The sequence below is a fragment of the Pleurodeles waltl genome, chromosome 9 (assembly GCF_031143425.1).
Source record: "Pleurodeles waltl isolate 20211129_DDA chromosome 9, aPleWal1.hap1.20221129, whole genome shotgun sequence".
Taxonomy (NCBI): Eukaryota; Metazoa; Chordata; class Amphibia; order Caudata; family Salamandridae; genus Pleurodeles; species Pleurodeles waltl.
In genome coordinates this window covers 383092274-383109046 of record NC_090448.1, presented here as the reverse complement: position 1 = coordinate 383109046, position 16773 = coordinate 383092274, and the positions used below count along the sequence as shown (strand labels likewise).

The 16773-nt window shown below is 45.3% G+C and overlaps 1 protein-coding gene across 8 annotated transcripts in view; it reads right to left on the bottom strand.

The window, feature by feature from the left end:
• RYR1 (ryanodine receptor 1) overlaps positions 1 to 16773 on the bottom strand; it is a 1068376-nt gene that overhangs the window by 62455 nt on the left and 989148 nt on the right. For all 8 annotated transcript variants that reach the window (XM_069206982.1, XM_069206985.1, XM_069206986.1 and 5 more), the window contains 4 exons: positions 4458 to 4679; positions 2070 to 2200; positions 1380 to 1422; positions 927 to 1057 (listed from right to left, as the gene is read on the bottom strand). In XM_069206982.1, the coding sequence (XP_069063083.1) occupies positions 927 to 1057; positions 1380 to 1422; positions 2070 to 2200; positions 4458 to 4679 (527 nt within the window). The remainder of the gene's footprint in view (positions 1 to 926; positions 1058 to 1379; positions 1423 to 2069; positions 2201 to 4457; positions 4680 to 16773) is intronic.

Genomic DNA, 16773 nt, shown 5'->3' with positions numbered 1-16773 from the left:
CGACGACGGGGAATGATTCAAGCATGTGAATCTATGAAAGATACCCTAATACTGGAGAACGATCAGTTGCGCTTTTGTAATCTTGCAGTTCAACATAGGTTGAGATTGGGCAGAAGATAATTCTGTGTCAGGCAATGGAATCACAGTAGATCCTCTTACTGCACTGGTGCGTCAGTACAAGCATATTGCCCTTGACGAGGAAGGGCCCATTGCAGGTCTTGGGAGCCTGAGTGGGCATCTGTACCATGTCAGTACAGGGCTTGGTTTGGGTCCCAAGGGGTCAAACAGCACCAAGGACGGATCTGCCTTTGGGAAGTGTGCCAAAAATCTGCAGCATGGCCTCCTTGAATGCGTCAATCACCTGTTTGTATGGACCATGGCCTGAACTGAAAAACTCAAGGTGCAATGGAATCAGTTGGGGAATAGACTCCACAATAAGGGACCTAATTAATGACATTGTGTGGCTCTCACATCTTCTCTTTGAATACAGAGTGGGGGGATAAGGGGGGATAAGGTTGAGTCCCACTTCACTTTTCTATGTTTACATTCGATTTTGACTTACCAGAGGACTTTGCCCCCGGAGGTAACCTCTTGCAGAAGCTTATATGCGGCACCACTACACCATGTCCACAGCAGTTCAGAGGCAATGCAGAGTCATATAGCTAGAGGAATGTTTCTGGATCCAGTTTGGCACTGTAGGAGTATTCTTAGGTGAGTAATCTGTGGTTAGAAGTATCCATCAGAAATAAAAGTTGTTGCAAAGACTCGTTATATATAGTTCGGCCTTCTGACCCATCAGAAAGGTCTTACACAAGACAGAGTCAGCAACTACTGCATGCATATCTGACTCTACTTCAAATACTATAGATGTTCCCTAGATACTCGCCTATCCGTTCACTTCACCTTTTTCTTTGCCCGTTCCTTACCATGCAAGCATAGATTTATCTGGTTCTGGTTTCTTCTCATTCTGGGAGCTGATTTCCAAGCTGGCTAGATCCATGCCTAAGAGTTCTGCAATCCTCTCTCTGCCATAAATATCTCCATATTTATCTAGCACCTGTACAACAATAAAAAATAACAGGTCATGTTTGTGCTTTTAAGCAGGTTGGACATATGATGCAAAACATCAGTTCGGAGAATGGTTAAAGCAGGGAACTTTGGAGCAAGTGTTTCTATATAAACAAATGTGTCCATACATAAATGCAAGAGGTTCCCAACTTGGCACATCTAGTCAAGCTTTATGGATTGTGATTAAGGTAAACAACTTCAGATCCAAACAAACACAAGGAACCCTTCTCATACGAAATGGAAAAGGGAATGACATATTATTTTCTAACAGCATGCATTAAAGACAGAAAGAAGTAGTGGTAAAGACTTACCTTTCTCTTCACAAATTTGTCCCAGTAGTTGCTTGGGAAGGATCTTCGGAAAGAAAAAAGAGCCATTAGATAGGTTTGGCACTGAGGTAGCAAACAACTTTAGATCTCAAATCCTGGGGTTGGGGTGGGGTGTGCACAAGCTAAATACAGCATGTTGAGGGTGAATGAGGGAGAGGTCACACACCTTGAGATAATGGTACTGATTTTTGTTTTATTTGTGCTGTGAAATGCCAAATTCTCCTTAAAGTCTGGATTATCAGAGGAGAAAAGATGAATTAACTTGTTATAATCCAACAACGGACCTATAAAATAGCCCAGCATTTCAGCTTCACATATATTAGGGTCGCTGCTTAGAGCTGCCAAATCATAACAAGTAGTTACAGACCATAATGACATCTTAAATAGGTTCCATAGAGGATGAGTGAGTCTGCCAATGAAGACAATAATATGTTTCCTAGCCCAGACTGCAAGCTGCAATTTCTTCCAAGAGGATAAGTTTAAATTGACATAGCAGGGAGGAATACAAAACAAACTTCCTTGATTTGAGCCAGAATCTGCTGCTAGTGGCATTATTTTGAACATGGTAGATAAGTTTAAACACATATCTGAGACCACAGATAAGATAGCTACTATGATTGAATACATTGCCTAGAGTCCAGATGGTGCTCCACAGCACAGTGCTGTACTCACGGAGTGTTCAGGACCAGTCGGTCCCACTGGCCTTTAATGTCATCATCTTCAGGCTGCTCTGTGATGTAAACACCATCAAACTCAAGCTTCCGGGCCAGTTCCTTCTCTCGCTTGAAGATTACCAAAGGGACCTGCACAATGTGGTAAGGAAGAAAGATATCAGTAAAAAAAAAAACTTCCAGTCTTTTCCACTGACGTGAGAAACATGTCTCAGCATCAGGAACACAGGCCATCGTCCCCAGAGAACAGGAACTAACTCAATGTGAGGTGTGCTTTCAACCTTACACTCTGCAGTGTGAGTATTGTGAATATTTCCACTTCAACCTTACCTGTGGTTAGGAAGCAATATCAACACAACAAATGGATGGCATCCATAGGCCTCTAGAGATATCAGCAAGACAATATGGTGCACAATAAAGCATCCTCACCACTCTCTCAGAGTCCACATTGGGCTTCAAACAGCACTAACTTCTCACTCCCAGTCCTCTAAACTATTCTTAAACTTTCCAATTAACACCAGAGTGTTTACATGGGCATCTCCAAGTCACAAAAGATGCCTATCACAAGTGGAGTTCTCCTGGGTTCCATACTGTCTCCTGTCGTCTTCAACCTTTACATGGAACCACTTGCGGCTCTGTTCACAAATAACAGCAACAAGATTCACCGCTATGCTGATGAGAAACAACTATACTTGAAAGTCTCCTCTGCTTCAGACATCCAATGCCGAAACACTGCTTCCACATCATCGAGAGCTGAATGTCCAGGGCCTACCTAAAGCTCAACGCAACCAAGACAGAATTCCTATTATTTGACAACAAAAAACAAAGTACAATCCTGGCTCAATGAGATGAACCTTGATGGTTCTGAACCCCAACTCTCACCGAATGGCAAATCACTTGGATTCACCCTGGACGCCAACCTCTCCCTCAAGGAACACCTTGTCAACAAAAAAATACTGCTTGGTACGAACTCTCTCTTCTAAAGAAAGATAAACTATTTTTTTCAGAAAGTGATTTTAGAATTTGTGGTTAAGGCCTTCTACTCTTGCATCTGGATGGTGATAATGCCTACCCATGTTGCCTCCCAGGCTCTACACTGCTTAGAGGCATCCCACATGCAACAACACCTCTCATCGAGGGCCTGAAGAAATATGATCACATCACCCTCACCCTGATGGAATTCCATTGGTACCCCTTGCCAGCCCACACTATCTTCAAAACTAGCAGTTTCACTTACAAAGTCATCACAACCAGCACCCACGCTTATCTTGCAGACAAGCTCACCATCTCTGGTGGTTGTCGGCACACCTGCAGCCAGGACATCATTAGACTGCAGACTAATAGATGTAAAAAAAAGAAAAGTTCTTTTTTTTATCTATGCACCCATGATCTGGGACAACATCCTCATATCCATCAGGACTGCCCTAATGCTGCTCCAATTTAGGAAACAGTTGAAGACCCACTTCTTTAGAGAACACTACATCACAATGGGTTCCCCCAGTCATCTGCCTTTAATACTCGCTGACTTTAACCTTGCCTGTAAACATTTACAGTGCTCCGCTGGCTTGTCGCTAGGTTTGTGCTGTAGAAATACAATACACACACATACATACATAATGAACATATTTTGGTACAGGCAGCAACTATCATACACCACCTCAGACTTTTGAAAGATACCTTGTCATGGAAATGAATCATTTTCCATCCACCTCGCAGAGACTCCAGGAAGAGTGTGACGGATGGAGTGGGAACTAGAGCAGCCATGGAAAATGTTCATTAGTGGTTTCTCTTTGCAACAAGCCAACATAGAAAAGGAATCCAAGCATCTGCAGAGGTTTGTGAGTTGTGGGGAGCGGGCTTCATCACAGAAGTACATTTTGAAGAAACTGTACAAAAGCAGTGTTTATGCTACAGTTTCTGTCACAGTATCTAAGAGTTTTAGCGCCCCAAAACAACACAATTGGCATAAAATGTAGCAGTCCTCTGAAAATCCCTTATCCTGCCTGAGGACCAATCCAACCACAAAGACATCTCAGCACATTTCAACCTCATCTTCAGCATACACATGAAGAACTCATATTCATGGGAAGCTACTTCCACCTCCCAAGAGGTCTGCAAGAGTCACCAAAGTGGGGAGCACACCTACCATTTCCCTAAACTTCAGGAAGTGATCACTACATCAGTAACAACCTTCACCCACTCTCCTTAGACTTCATAGACTTACGGAAGAGCGCATCCATGACACATAAACGATACACAGTTCTTACCAAGCTAGGTAGACGTGGTATGCCTGCCAACTCACATTTAAGCATTTCTATTCACTGATGAAGACTTGGTAACTGTACACATGTACAACTGTAATAAAAGCACAGGCTGGCTGCTACCTCACCTTTAAGCAGTTGTAGCCGATGATACAGAGGAAAGCGATTAAGGTGTGAGTGAATGACAGAATGTTCAAGGCTGGCTGCATGTATCCAGTACTCTCCTCAAGGAAGAAATAAACAATACTTTCTTCCTCATCTTCATCACCTTCCTCAAATCCAGATCCTTCCAGTTCTTCCTCAAACCCAGAGCCTTCAAAGACTTCTTCGCCTTTGGGGGCATCTGACACCTACAATTAAACCAATGGTTTAAAAAGCAAAGTAGGAAGGCATGTTTTCTCAGAATACCCATAGTCTAGTTTCAGGGTCTCATTATACAATTCATTTAGTGTCCTCATATCATGTGTTGAACGTTTAGTGTCCCTGGGTTGACAGAGCAGGGCAGGTTACAGGTAGCCCAATATTTTGTGACATGGTTGATTTACTGAGTCCATTACAGTAGGTTTGTGTATTGAAGGATTTTTACAACATGATAGTATTGGGTCAGGCAATCTATATTACGCTGTTGCAGGTGCAGTAATAAATGATTTGTCTGTAAAGGCATTCACAATCACATTGCATGACTGCATTTAAAATTTCTCTGCATCAGTACACCACTTCAGAAGAGGTGTCTAAAACAGACTGCAGATGTAGCACATTATATATTACATCACAGTGTAACTGAGGTTCTGTTACCTTGTGTATCTGATACAAAGGTTTTGTTTTCTTTTTTCAGACTGTCCGACTTCATTATCAACCTGTTTTACATGTTATCTGTATTCTTTGTGATATGGTTTGTCTGTGATGGTATAACAGTTTACCAGATATCCAGATATATATATATATATATATATATATATGTGTGTGTGTGTGTGTATGTAGGAAGTTGGCTCTATATAGACTATCTCAATAGTGTACCCAGAGCCCAAGGGCTCCCCTTAGAGGTTGATAGTGGCAATAATAGATAATACTAATGCTCTATTTGTGGTAGTGTGGTCAAGCAGTAGGCTTTTCAGATGGTAGTGTTAGGCATTTGTTGTACACACACAGCAATAAATGGGAACACACACTCAAAGACTTAACTCCAGGCCAATAGGTTTTTCATATAGAAAAAAATTATTTTCTTAATTTATTTCAGAACAACAAGATTCAGATTTCAAGTAAATACATAAATTGTAAGGTACTTGGCATAGGTAAGTATAGAACTTTTAATCAAAACAGTAATGTACACAGTTTAGCAGAAAATGGCAATAGGCTATTTTAAAAGTGGACACTGCAAAATTCAACAGTTCCTGGGGGAGGTAAGTACAGGTTAGTTTAGCAGGTAAGTAAAGCACTTACAAGTCCAGTCTCCGGGGCATCGGCAGCCCACCTTTGGGGGTTCAAGTTAACCCCAAACACCCAGCACCAGCAACACAGGCCCGGTCAGGTGCAGAGGTCAAAGTGGGGCCCAAATAACATAGGCGCCTATGGAGACATGGGGTGCTCCGGTTCCAGTCTGCTAGCAGGTAGGTACCTGCGTCCTCGGGAACAGACCAGGGGGGTTTTGTAGAGCACTGGGGGGGGGGTCCCAAACAGGCACACAAAATACACACTCAGCGGCACAGGGGCCGGTGGGTGTAATGTGCAAAGTAGGTGTCAGGTTTTGTATTGGTTTCCATGGGGAGACCCGGGGTCACTCTGGCGGTGCAGGCAGGTCACAGGGGGGCTTTTCAGGCCAGCAACCGACTGAGAAAAGATGAGGGTTGCCGGCTGGTCACTCCTGCACCGGTATTTGGTTTCTCTCTGGCCTGGGGGCTACAGGTGCAGTGCTTTTTCCAGGCGTCTGGTTCTTTGTTACCGGGAAGTCACGGTCAGGGGGAGCCTCTGGATTCTCCCAGCAGGCATTGACGTGGGGGTGCAGGGAGGTCACCTCTGGGTGGCCACATCGTGGGAGTCACCTGGGGGTCCTCGCTGCAGTGTTGGTTTCTGTGGACACGGGCCCAGGGAGTCGGGTGCAGAGTGTTGTGGACTCACGCTTCAGGAGTGAGGTGAAAGTCCCTTTAAAGATGGTTTCTTCTTCTTGCTTTGGCAGAGTCGCTGTCCACGGGAGTTTCTTGGTCCTTTGGGTTGTAGGGCAGTCCTCTGAGTTGGCAGAGGTTGCTGGTCCTGCTGAATGCATCGCTGTTGCAGGTTCTCTGAATCTGGAGACAGGCCGGTAGGGCTGGGGCCAAAGCAGTTCTCATCTCAGTCTTCTCTGCTGGGTTTTCAGGTCAGCAGTCCTTATTCTTGTTCAGGTCATCAGGAATCTGTTTTCCTGGGTTCAGGGTCGCTCCTAAATACTAAATGTAGGGGTGTGTTTAGGGCTGGAGGGCAGTAACCAATAGCTACTCCCTGAGGGTGGCTACACCCTCCTTGTGCCTCCTCCCTTTGGGGAGGGGGGACATACCTAATCCTATAGGGCTAAATCCTCCAAAGCAAGATGGAGGATTTTCTAAAGAAGGGGTCACCTCAGCTCAGGACACCTTAGGGGCTGTCCTGGCTGGAGGGTGGCTCCTCCTTGTTTTTCTCATTATCTCCTCCGGACTTGCCACCAAAAGTGGGGGCTGTGTTGGGGGAGGGGGCATCTCCACTAGCTGGAGTGCCCTGGAGCATTGTAACACCAGGCTTGAGCCTTTGAGGCTCACCACCATGTGTTACAGTTCCTGCAGGGGGATGTGTGAGGCACTTCCACCCAGGACAGGCTTTGTTCCTGGTCACCCAGTGCACAGAGGCACTCACCCCATGTGGCCAGAAACTAGTCTGGAAGTGGCAGGCTGGCAGAGACCGGTCAGCCTAGCACTAGCAGTTGGGTTGGCATGCAGGGGGCAACCCTAAGATGGCCTCAGAGTGCATTTCTCAATATATCCCACACTGGCATCAGTGTGGATTTATTGTGCTGAGACGTTTGATACCAAACTTCCCAGTATTCAGTGTAGCCATTATGGAACAGTGGAGTTTGTGTTTGACAAACTCCCAGACCATATACTCTTTATGGCTACCCTGCACTTAAAATGTCTATGAATTGGCTTAGACACTGTAGGGGCATAGTGCTCATGCAGCTATACCCTCACCTGTGGTATAGTGCACCCTGCCTTAGGGCTGAAAGGCCTGCTAGAGGGGTGACTTACCTAGGCCATAGGCAGTGGGTTGTGGGCATGGCACCCTGAGGGGAGTGCCATGTCGACTTAGTCTTTTTCTCCCCACAAGCACACACAAGCTGTGAGGCAGTGTGCATGTGCTGAGTGAGGGGTCCCTAGGGTGGCATAATACATGCAGCAGCCCTTAGATACCTTCCATGGCCACAGGGCCCTTGGTACCAGGAGTACCATTTACAAGGGACTTAACTGTGTCCCAGGGCTGTGCCAATTGTGGAGACAAAGGTACAGTTTTAGGGAAAGAATACTGGTGCTGGGGCCTGGTTAGCAGGGTCCCAGCACACTTTCAATCATAACTAGCATCAACAAAAGGCAAAATGTTAAGGGGTAACCATGCCAACAGTGGCATTTTCCTACAATATGCACATATATATATATATATATATATATATAGATATAGATATATGCACTGAAAAAACAATGGTTAGAGGAACGTTATAGTTAGGCTCTGAATTTACTCGTACAAAACCATAGAAATTCAGCAGTTAGAGTTCTTTCAAGTAACTATAACTCGCGCCCTAAGGTAACCATAACTCGCCCCCTCACCATGCATAGTTTTCTCATCAATAATTTTACTGCAAACATTCCAGTGATATCAAAGATGCCATACAAGATGTCATCAATGACATAATATGTGGAGTAATTAGCTGTGCATGGTGGAGGCGCGAGTTATAGTTCAAAATGTATTTGCCCTTAAATGTCTCCTAAACTACTGAACGGATTTACACCACATAACAAAAAACACAATCTGCGTACCGGCAGCTAGCTTTCTGCTACATTTGGTTTAATTCCATCCAGTGGTTTGGGCTGTAGACCTGCTGACAGGTCCTATGGGAATTAACATGGGAAATGCAATGTTTTTTAGCCCCCTTTTTCTCGGCCCCCACTTGACAGATCACTCCTGTGCGTAACAAGAATCACCGGGGCACTTTTTTGGGAAATTTCCTGAAGATTCGTTATATGGTGCCAAAGATATATAAAATGTCCTGTGTATGTCTCTCATACCAACTAGTTACAAAATCCTTACCTAGTAGACCTAAGGCACATTCTGCAAGGGGGAAGGTTGCAACTGCAGCTCCCCTAAGAAATGTTCCCATTTCAGAAATATGCAAAGCCATTACATGGAGAACTGTACATACCTGTTCTAGGGATTGTCTAGATTTAAACTCTAAAGCTGATACTCAAGTATTACAGCCCTCAACAGACACTTCACCCAGAATTCCTAATCACTGTAAAAATGACCTGATCTAACTGTCGCCTGTGAGGCATGTTGGGATACAGGTATGCTATGAGGTTTTTAAAGGCACGGTGCCATTGTTCTCTTCTATGCTTTGAATGGCAGCCTATTGGCTAACAATGTCTCATATTCCCTTTTGTTTTCCTTTTAATAAAGGTTTGTGAAGGGTCTTCTTGAGTTGTTTTTAATAATGACATTCCTATGTTATTGGATTCTTTTTAAAATTAAAACTCAATGTAATCTGGCCATTTAAGCCTCTCTTTAGACTGCAGATATATATGTATGAGAGTTTCTGCGTACAGAGGGGCATATTTATGAAGATTTGGTGTACAGTGGTGCAACAAGTCATCTTGCTGCACTGCCCTATGCCAAAGTGAAAGGGCAGGAATGCACCATAATTATGCAATACAGTGCATTCCTGTCCATTCCCCTGCACTGGTGCAGTTTCGCAAGCCTTCCGCGAACGCAGCCACTCTTGCACTATTGTGCAAGGGTGCCTCCGTTGCATGCAGGATAGTTTTTGTGAAGGAGGGGCACCTTCCTGTACAAAAACAATCCAGAGAGGTGTTTACCGCTTTCTATGCATGCTGCAAAATTCAGCACACATCGAAAGAGGAAAAGGCGAGGAGAAATAAAAATATTTATTTTCGTTACGCCTCACCTCGGGAGGCATAAGGTTTTGGCGCTTCCCAGGTTTACATGATTTTGCAAATCTGGGTGTAGGAAAGTACCATCTTGCCTGGCATGTTACCCCCATTTTTCACTGTATATATGTTGTTTTAGTTGTATGTGTCACTGGGACCCTGCCAGCCAGGGCCCCAGTGCTCATAAGTGTGCCCTGAATGTGTTACCTGTGTTATGACTAACTGTCTCACTGAGGCTCTGCTATCCAGAACCTCAGTGGTTATGCACTCTCATTTCTTTCAAATTGTCACTAACAGGCTAGTGACCAATTTTACCAATTTACATTGGCTTACTGGAACACCCTTATAATTCCCTAGTATATGGTACTGAGGTACCCAGGGTATTGGGGTTCCAGGAGATCCCTATGGGTTGCAGCATTTCTTTTGCCACCCATAGGGAGCTCTGACAATTCTTACACAGGCCTGCCACTGCAGCCTGAGTGAAATAACGTCCACGTTATTTCACAGCCATTTATCACTGCACTTAAGTAACTTATAAGTCACCTATATGTCTAACCTTTACCTGGTAAAGGTTAGGTGCAAAGTTACTTAGTGTGTGGGCACCCTGGCACTAGCCAAGGTGCCCCCACATTGTTCAGGGCAAATTCCCCGGACTTTGTGAATGCGGGGACACCATTACACGCGTGCACTACACATAGGTCACTACCTATATGTAGCTTCACAATGGTAACTCCGAATATGGCCATGTAACATGTCTATGATCATGGAATTGCCCCCTCTATGCCATCCTGGCATAGTTGGTACAATCCCATGATCCCACGGGTCTGTAGCTCAGACCCTGGTACTGCCAAACTGCCTTTCCCGGGGTTTCACTGCAGCTGCTGCTGCTGCCAACCCCTCAGACAGGTTTCTGCCCTCCTGGGGTCCAGCCAGGCTTGGCCCATGATGGCAGAACAAAGGACTTCCTCAGAGAGAGGGTGTTACACCCTCTCCCTTTGGAAAATGGTGTGAAGGCAGGGGAGGAGTAGCCTCCCCCAGCCTCTGGAAATGCTTTCATGGGCACAGATGGTGCCCATTTCTGCATAAGCCAGTCTACACCGGTTCAGGGACCCCTCAGCCCTGCTCTGGCGCGAAACTGGACAAAGGAAAGGGGAGTGACCACCCCCCTCACCTGCACCTCCCCTGGGAGGTGCCCAGAGCTCCTCCAGTGTGCTCCAGACCTCTGCCATCTTGGAAACAGAGGTGCTGCTGGCACACTGGACTGCTCTGAGTGGCCAGGGCCAGCAGGTGACGTCAGAGACTCCTTCAGATAGGCTCCTTCAGGTGTTGCTAGCCTATCTTCTCTCCTAAGTAGCCAAACCCTCTTTTCTGGCTATTTAGGGTCTCTGCTTTGGGGATTTCCTTAGATAGCGAATGCAAGAGCTCATCAGAGTTCCTCTGCATCTCTCTCTTCACCTTCTGCCAAGGAATCGACTGCTGACCGCGCTGGAAGCCTGCAAAACTGCAACAAAGTAGCGAAGACGACTACTGCAACTCTGTAACACTGATCCTGCCGCCTTCTCGACTGTTTTCCTGGTGGTGCATGCTGTGGGGGTAGTCTGCCTCCTCTCTGCACTAGAAGCTCCGAAGAAATCTCCCGTGGGTCGACGGAATCTTCCCCCTGCTACCGCAGGCACCAAAGAACTGCATCACCGGTACCCTGGGTCTCCTCTCAGCACGATGAGCGAAGTCCCTTGAATCCAGCAACTCTGTCCAAGTGACTCCCACAGTCCAGTGACTCTTCAGTCCAAGTTTGGTGGAGGTAAGTCCTTGCCTCCCCACGCCAGACTGCATTGCTGGGAACCGCGACTTTTGCAGCTACTCCGGCCTCTGTGCACTTCCGGTGGAAATCCTTTGTGCACAGCCAAGCCTGGGTCCAAGGCACTCTAACCTGCATTGCACGACTTTCTAAGTTGTCCTCCGGCGGCGTGGGACTCCTTTGTGCAACTTCGGGTGAGCACTGTTTCACTCCTCTTCGTAGTGCCTGTTCCGGCACTTCTGCGGGTGCTGCCTGCTTCTGAGAGGGCTCCTTGTCTTGCTCGACGCCCCCTCTGTCCCCAGACGCAATTGGCGACATCCTGGTCCCTCCTGGGCCGCAGCAGCATCCAAAAACGCTAACCGCACGACTTGCAGCTAGCAAGGCTTGTTGGCGGTCTTTCTTCAGGAAAACACTTCTGCACGACTCTCCACAGCGTGGGGGATCCATCCTCCAAAGGGGAAGTCTCTAGCCCTTGTCATTCCTGCAGAATCCTCAGCTTCTACTGTCCAGTAGCAGCTTCTTTGCACCCACAGCTGGCATTTCCTGGGCATCTGCCCATCTCCGACTTGCTTGTGACTTTTGGACATGGTCCCCTTGTTCCACAGGTACCCTCGACTGGAAATCCATCGTTGTTGCATTGCTGGTTTGTGTCTTTCCTGCAGAATTCCCCTATCACGACTTCTATGTCCTTTGGGGAACTTTAGTGCACTTTGCACTCACTTTTCAGGGTCTTGGGGTGGGCTATTTTTCTAACCCTAACTGTTTTCTTACATTCCCAGCGACCCTCTACAAGGTCACATAGGTTTGGGGTCCATTCGTGGTTCGCATTCCACTTTTGGAGTATATGGTTTGTGTTGCCCCTATCCCTATGTGTCCCCATTGCATCCTATTGTAACTATACATTGTTTGCACTGTTTTCTAATACTATTACTGCATATTTTGGTATTGTGTACATATATCTTGTGTATATTTGCTATCCTCATACTGAGGGTACTCACTGAGATACTTTTGGCATATTGTCATAAAAATAAAGTACCTTTATTTTTAGTATATCTGTGTATTGTGTTTTCTTATGATATTGTGCACATGACACTTGTGGTACTGTAGGAGCTTCACTCGTCTCCTAGTTCAGCCTAAGCTGCTCTGCTAAGCTACCATTATCTATCAGCCTAAGCTGCTAGACACCCTATACACTAATAAGGGATACCTGGGCCTGGTGCAAGGTGTAAGTACCCCTTGGTACTCACTAAAAGCCAGTCCAGCCTCCTACACTGGGGCAGCGTCAAAATCCATGGGTGTTGTGTGGGAAAGCCCAACACAACGCCAGTGGAACGCCTCCCTGGCGTAGAATAAGGCAACACATCGATTTGCGCTGCCTTGCCTTACTCCATATCTATGAGGCCATGCTAAAACACGCAAAGTGGCTTTGCGTGGCCTCACAGATATGATTATGAAGTATACGCCACCGGAGAGTGAAAAAGGTAATGTTCTGGCGGCACACAGGGCTCATAAATATGTCCCCAAAATTATTACATATATTTATAAAACATATTTAAGAAGAGCTCCGGGATCCCCGCGTGTGGGTTGGATTATTCAATGCTCATGAATACTGATGAGGATGCCCTGGAAGGGAAGCAAAACATACAATTTACAATGTTAAAATGTTCTGTAAATGTGAAGGAGTTTGAAATTGGAGGATAAAAATCAACTTTGTGCCCTCAGATTGATTCGTGGAAGCCGTGCAAGTGCATGAAGCAGAGTATAGTATGGTTGATGAGTGGCCTCGATTGAATTCAGGAAAGCTCCAACCTTTCCATTAAAATTGAAATGTTGATTTTTTGTTATATTTTTTAAATAAATAACATATTTCATAATTTGAGTATTTGTTTGATGAATGCTTATTTCTATTTTTTTTATTGTTTTAAGTTCAAATCATCCAAAACGCATGGGATGGGGTCCTGGATTCCAGTAATGACTCACTGAGGGTCCCCAGATTCCACTAACGAATCAGTGGGGGTCCTCAGGTTCCAGAAATGATTACGTGGGAGGTCCACAGAAATCAAAAGGTTACGAATTCCACTCAATGCAGGGTCTGACTTTGTCAGGCTCATTAAAAAGGGGTGTTAAATGTATCTACGTTCTACAACAGTGGCTGGCTGTCTTATTTTCGATACGTATGTACAATAACATGGTACTGCTATATCAAGGTTTTCTGTAACAGGATGTGACTGCTTATAGTGTCTCTTCCAGAACATGTGAAAATCACGTTGAAGGACTTTATCAGTGGTTCTCTAAACAGAAAGTAACTTCATAACGAAACTCTGTAACAGGTTGTGGCTATACACGGGGTTCTCTTATAACAGGGTATGACTCCCTTCTGTGGCTCCCTCAGAGGTTGCACCTTATGAAGCGACATGTACTCAGCACCACATTACATTGCTGGACTACTGCAACTCATCTCACATAAAAATGGGTCCACGTCGTCCTTATCGCCGCTGACTCATCCACAAGCCAGACTTTCCACCAGGTGTAGGTGACTCAGGTTTCACACGCACCTTAACGGGGACGAATCCCTGACTTTGGACAAGAAAACAAGTTACTTACCTGTAACTACAGTTATCCAGTATTGGTATCTTTCATAAATTCACATGCTTGAATCATCCCCGTCGTCGAAGTGGGGGTCCCACGGTACATAAAATAGCAATAAATAATAAATAAATGTTTTTTGCCATAGGCTATAATGGAGTCAGAGCTTGCTCATATAGCCTATCCATGTCCTTTTGTGAAAGGACCCAAACCTGCCTGCTGTCCAATCAGGCACCAGCACCCTCTAGAACCTTCTCCAGAGAAGCTCCCTTCCTCAGATTTTCCAGCACGAGAGTGAAAAATTAAAAACCTGAGAGGAATGCGAGCATCCAAGGGGGAGGAGGGTGGGTCGCATGTGAATTTATGAAAGATACCAATACTGGATAACTGTAGTTACAGGTAAGTAACTTGTTTTCTTATCCAGTATTGGATCTTTCATAAATTCACATGCTTGAATCTGAATAGACAGCAGTATGGTTGATAAACATTGTATCCAGCGTGGGTGGAGGGTGCGAGCATGAAGACCCTCTATCTCAATTATAGTTAATAATAATCATAATAATAATAATAATAACATTTATAGAAAACTCATACATTTCTGAGCGTGAGTTACGAAGGAATACAGATACTCTAAGTATGTGCATATATAAATATATATATATAAATATATATATATATATATATAAATATAGATAAAATTAATCTATCTGCATACACATTAATAAGTACATACATACGTACACTTTAGATATTTCACCAGGAAACACAATAGAAACATGGTTATCTGCATCTTAAACCATATGACTATAACTAAGGAAAGGTCTCACCTTAATGAAAGAGATGGCGTAGCACAGCTTGTCCTACTAGAGAGTCTGTTCTTTGTGATGACTCCAAACAATAGTGCTGCGTAAAGGAGTGTGTGGTTTTCCATGTCGCAGCCTGGCAAATTTTTTCAAGGGCAATACCTTGAAACAAAGCAGCCGATGTGGAGACTGCTCTTGTAGAGTGGGCTCTCGGGCGCCTAGTCAAGGGTTTTCCTGCCTTGGTGTGACAAAATTGGATTGTGGAAGAAATCCATCGGGCTATAGTGGCCTTGGTTACTCCTGTTCCCTGACGTCCCAGAGAATAAGATACTAGGAGTTGGTCTGATTTCCTGATGTTCTTGGTACTTTGCAGGTAAAAGTTTAGGCATCGTTTAATGTCCAAAGAATGGAGAGTTCTCTCTGCTATCGTAGTAGGGTTTGGAAAAAAGGTTCGTTGAATAACTGGTTCATTGAGGTGGAATGAAGATGGAACTTTGGGAATATATCTGGGATTGGTTCGGAGCATAATGAAATCCTTAGAAAAAACTAAAAAGGGTTCTTTAGTAGTGAACGCTTGTATATCACTGACTCTTCTGGTAGAGGTGAGAGCGAGCAAGGTTGACACTTTCCAGGTGATGTACTTGAGTTCAGCTCTATGGATGGGTTCAAAAGGGGGTTTCATGAGCTGGGAGAAAACAATATTAAGGTGCCACTCTGGCGGAGGTAAGCGAACTGGAGGAAAGGTGCGGAACAGCCCTTTCATAAACTGTTTGATGACTCTGGTTGAACCAATAGACGGCATGTTAGCCGATCGTCTGTAAGAGGCTATAGCTGCTAGGTGAATCTTGACTGATGCATAGGAAAGACCAGCCTTGGAAAGGGAGAGCAGGTAAGGAAGAATTTGCTCAGGATTGATTTGAAATGGGTGAAAATTGTTCTGAGAACACCAAACACAGAACCTCTTCCATTTTAATTTGTATGTCTTATTCGTGCTCTCCGCTCGCGCTTTAGATAATATGAGCCTACATTCTTGGTCGATGTTCATATCTTGGAACTCTCTGAACTCAGGAGCCAAGTATGCAAGTGCAGTGAAGTTGGGTCGGGATGTAAGATGAGACCCTGATTCTTCGATAGAAGATTGTGGTTGCAAGGGAGACGGACTGGATTGGCTATTGACCGGAGGAGGAGCTCCGTGTACCAGTACTGCCTCGGCCACTTGGGGGCTATGAGAATGATCTTGCAGCCTTCGGTCTTCACTTTCCTGAGGAGTCTGGGAATCAGTGGAATGGGGGGAAAAGCGTATGCAAAGATCCCGGACCATCTTATCAAAAGAGCATTTCCCCACAACCCCGGGAGTGGGTATCGACTGGCGTAAAACTGGCATTTGGCGTTCAGGTTGGTGGCGTACAGGTCTAGGATCGGCTGACCCCATCGTTGAAAAATGCTCTAGAGTATGGTCTGGTTGAGTTCCCACTCGTGACAGTTGTCGTCCGTCCTGCTGAGAGAGTCCGCTAGAGCATTGTTGACCCCCGCCAGGTGCTCTGGCCTGAGGCGGACGTTGTTCCGTGTGAGCCAGTTCCAGAGAGACTGAGCTTCCCTTGAGAGGGAGAGGGATCTTGTTCTTCCCTGCTTGTTGATGTAGAACATGCTTGTTGTGTTGTCTGTTCTGACTAACACGGATGATCCTGCGATGCGTGGCAGAAAAGCTTTGAGCGTAAGATGAATCGCCTTCAGTTCTAACAGATTTATGTGCATCTCTTTTTGGAGCTTGGACCATCTGCCTTGAATGCGCATGTCCTGTAAGTGGCCTCCCCATCCTTCCAGGGAGGCGTCTGTGGTGATAACGAAATCTGCTATTGGTGCCAGAAATGTTAGACCGTGGGAGAGGTGGTTGATGTGGGACCACCATTCTAACGTCTGCCGAATCCTTGGTGTGATGGTTATTAAATCGTCGAAGGATCCTTGTGACTGGGTCCATTGGAGTTGTAGTTCTTCTTGTAGAGGTCTCATCTTGAGTCTTGCCAGCGGTACTAGGACTGTGGCTGAGGAAATCATGCCCAGAATCGATTTGAATAGTCGTACTGAAACAAACTTTCTTGCG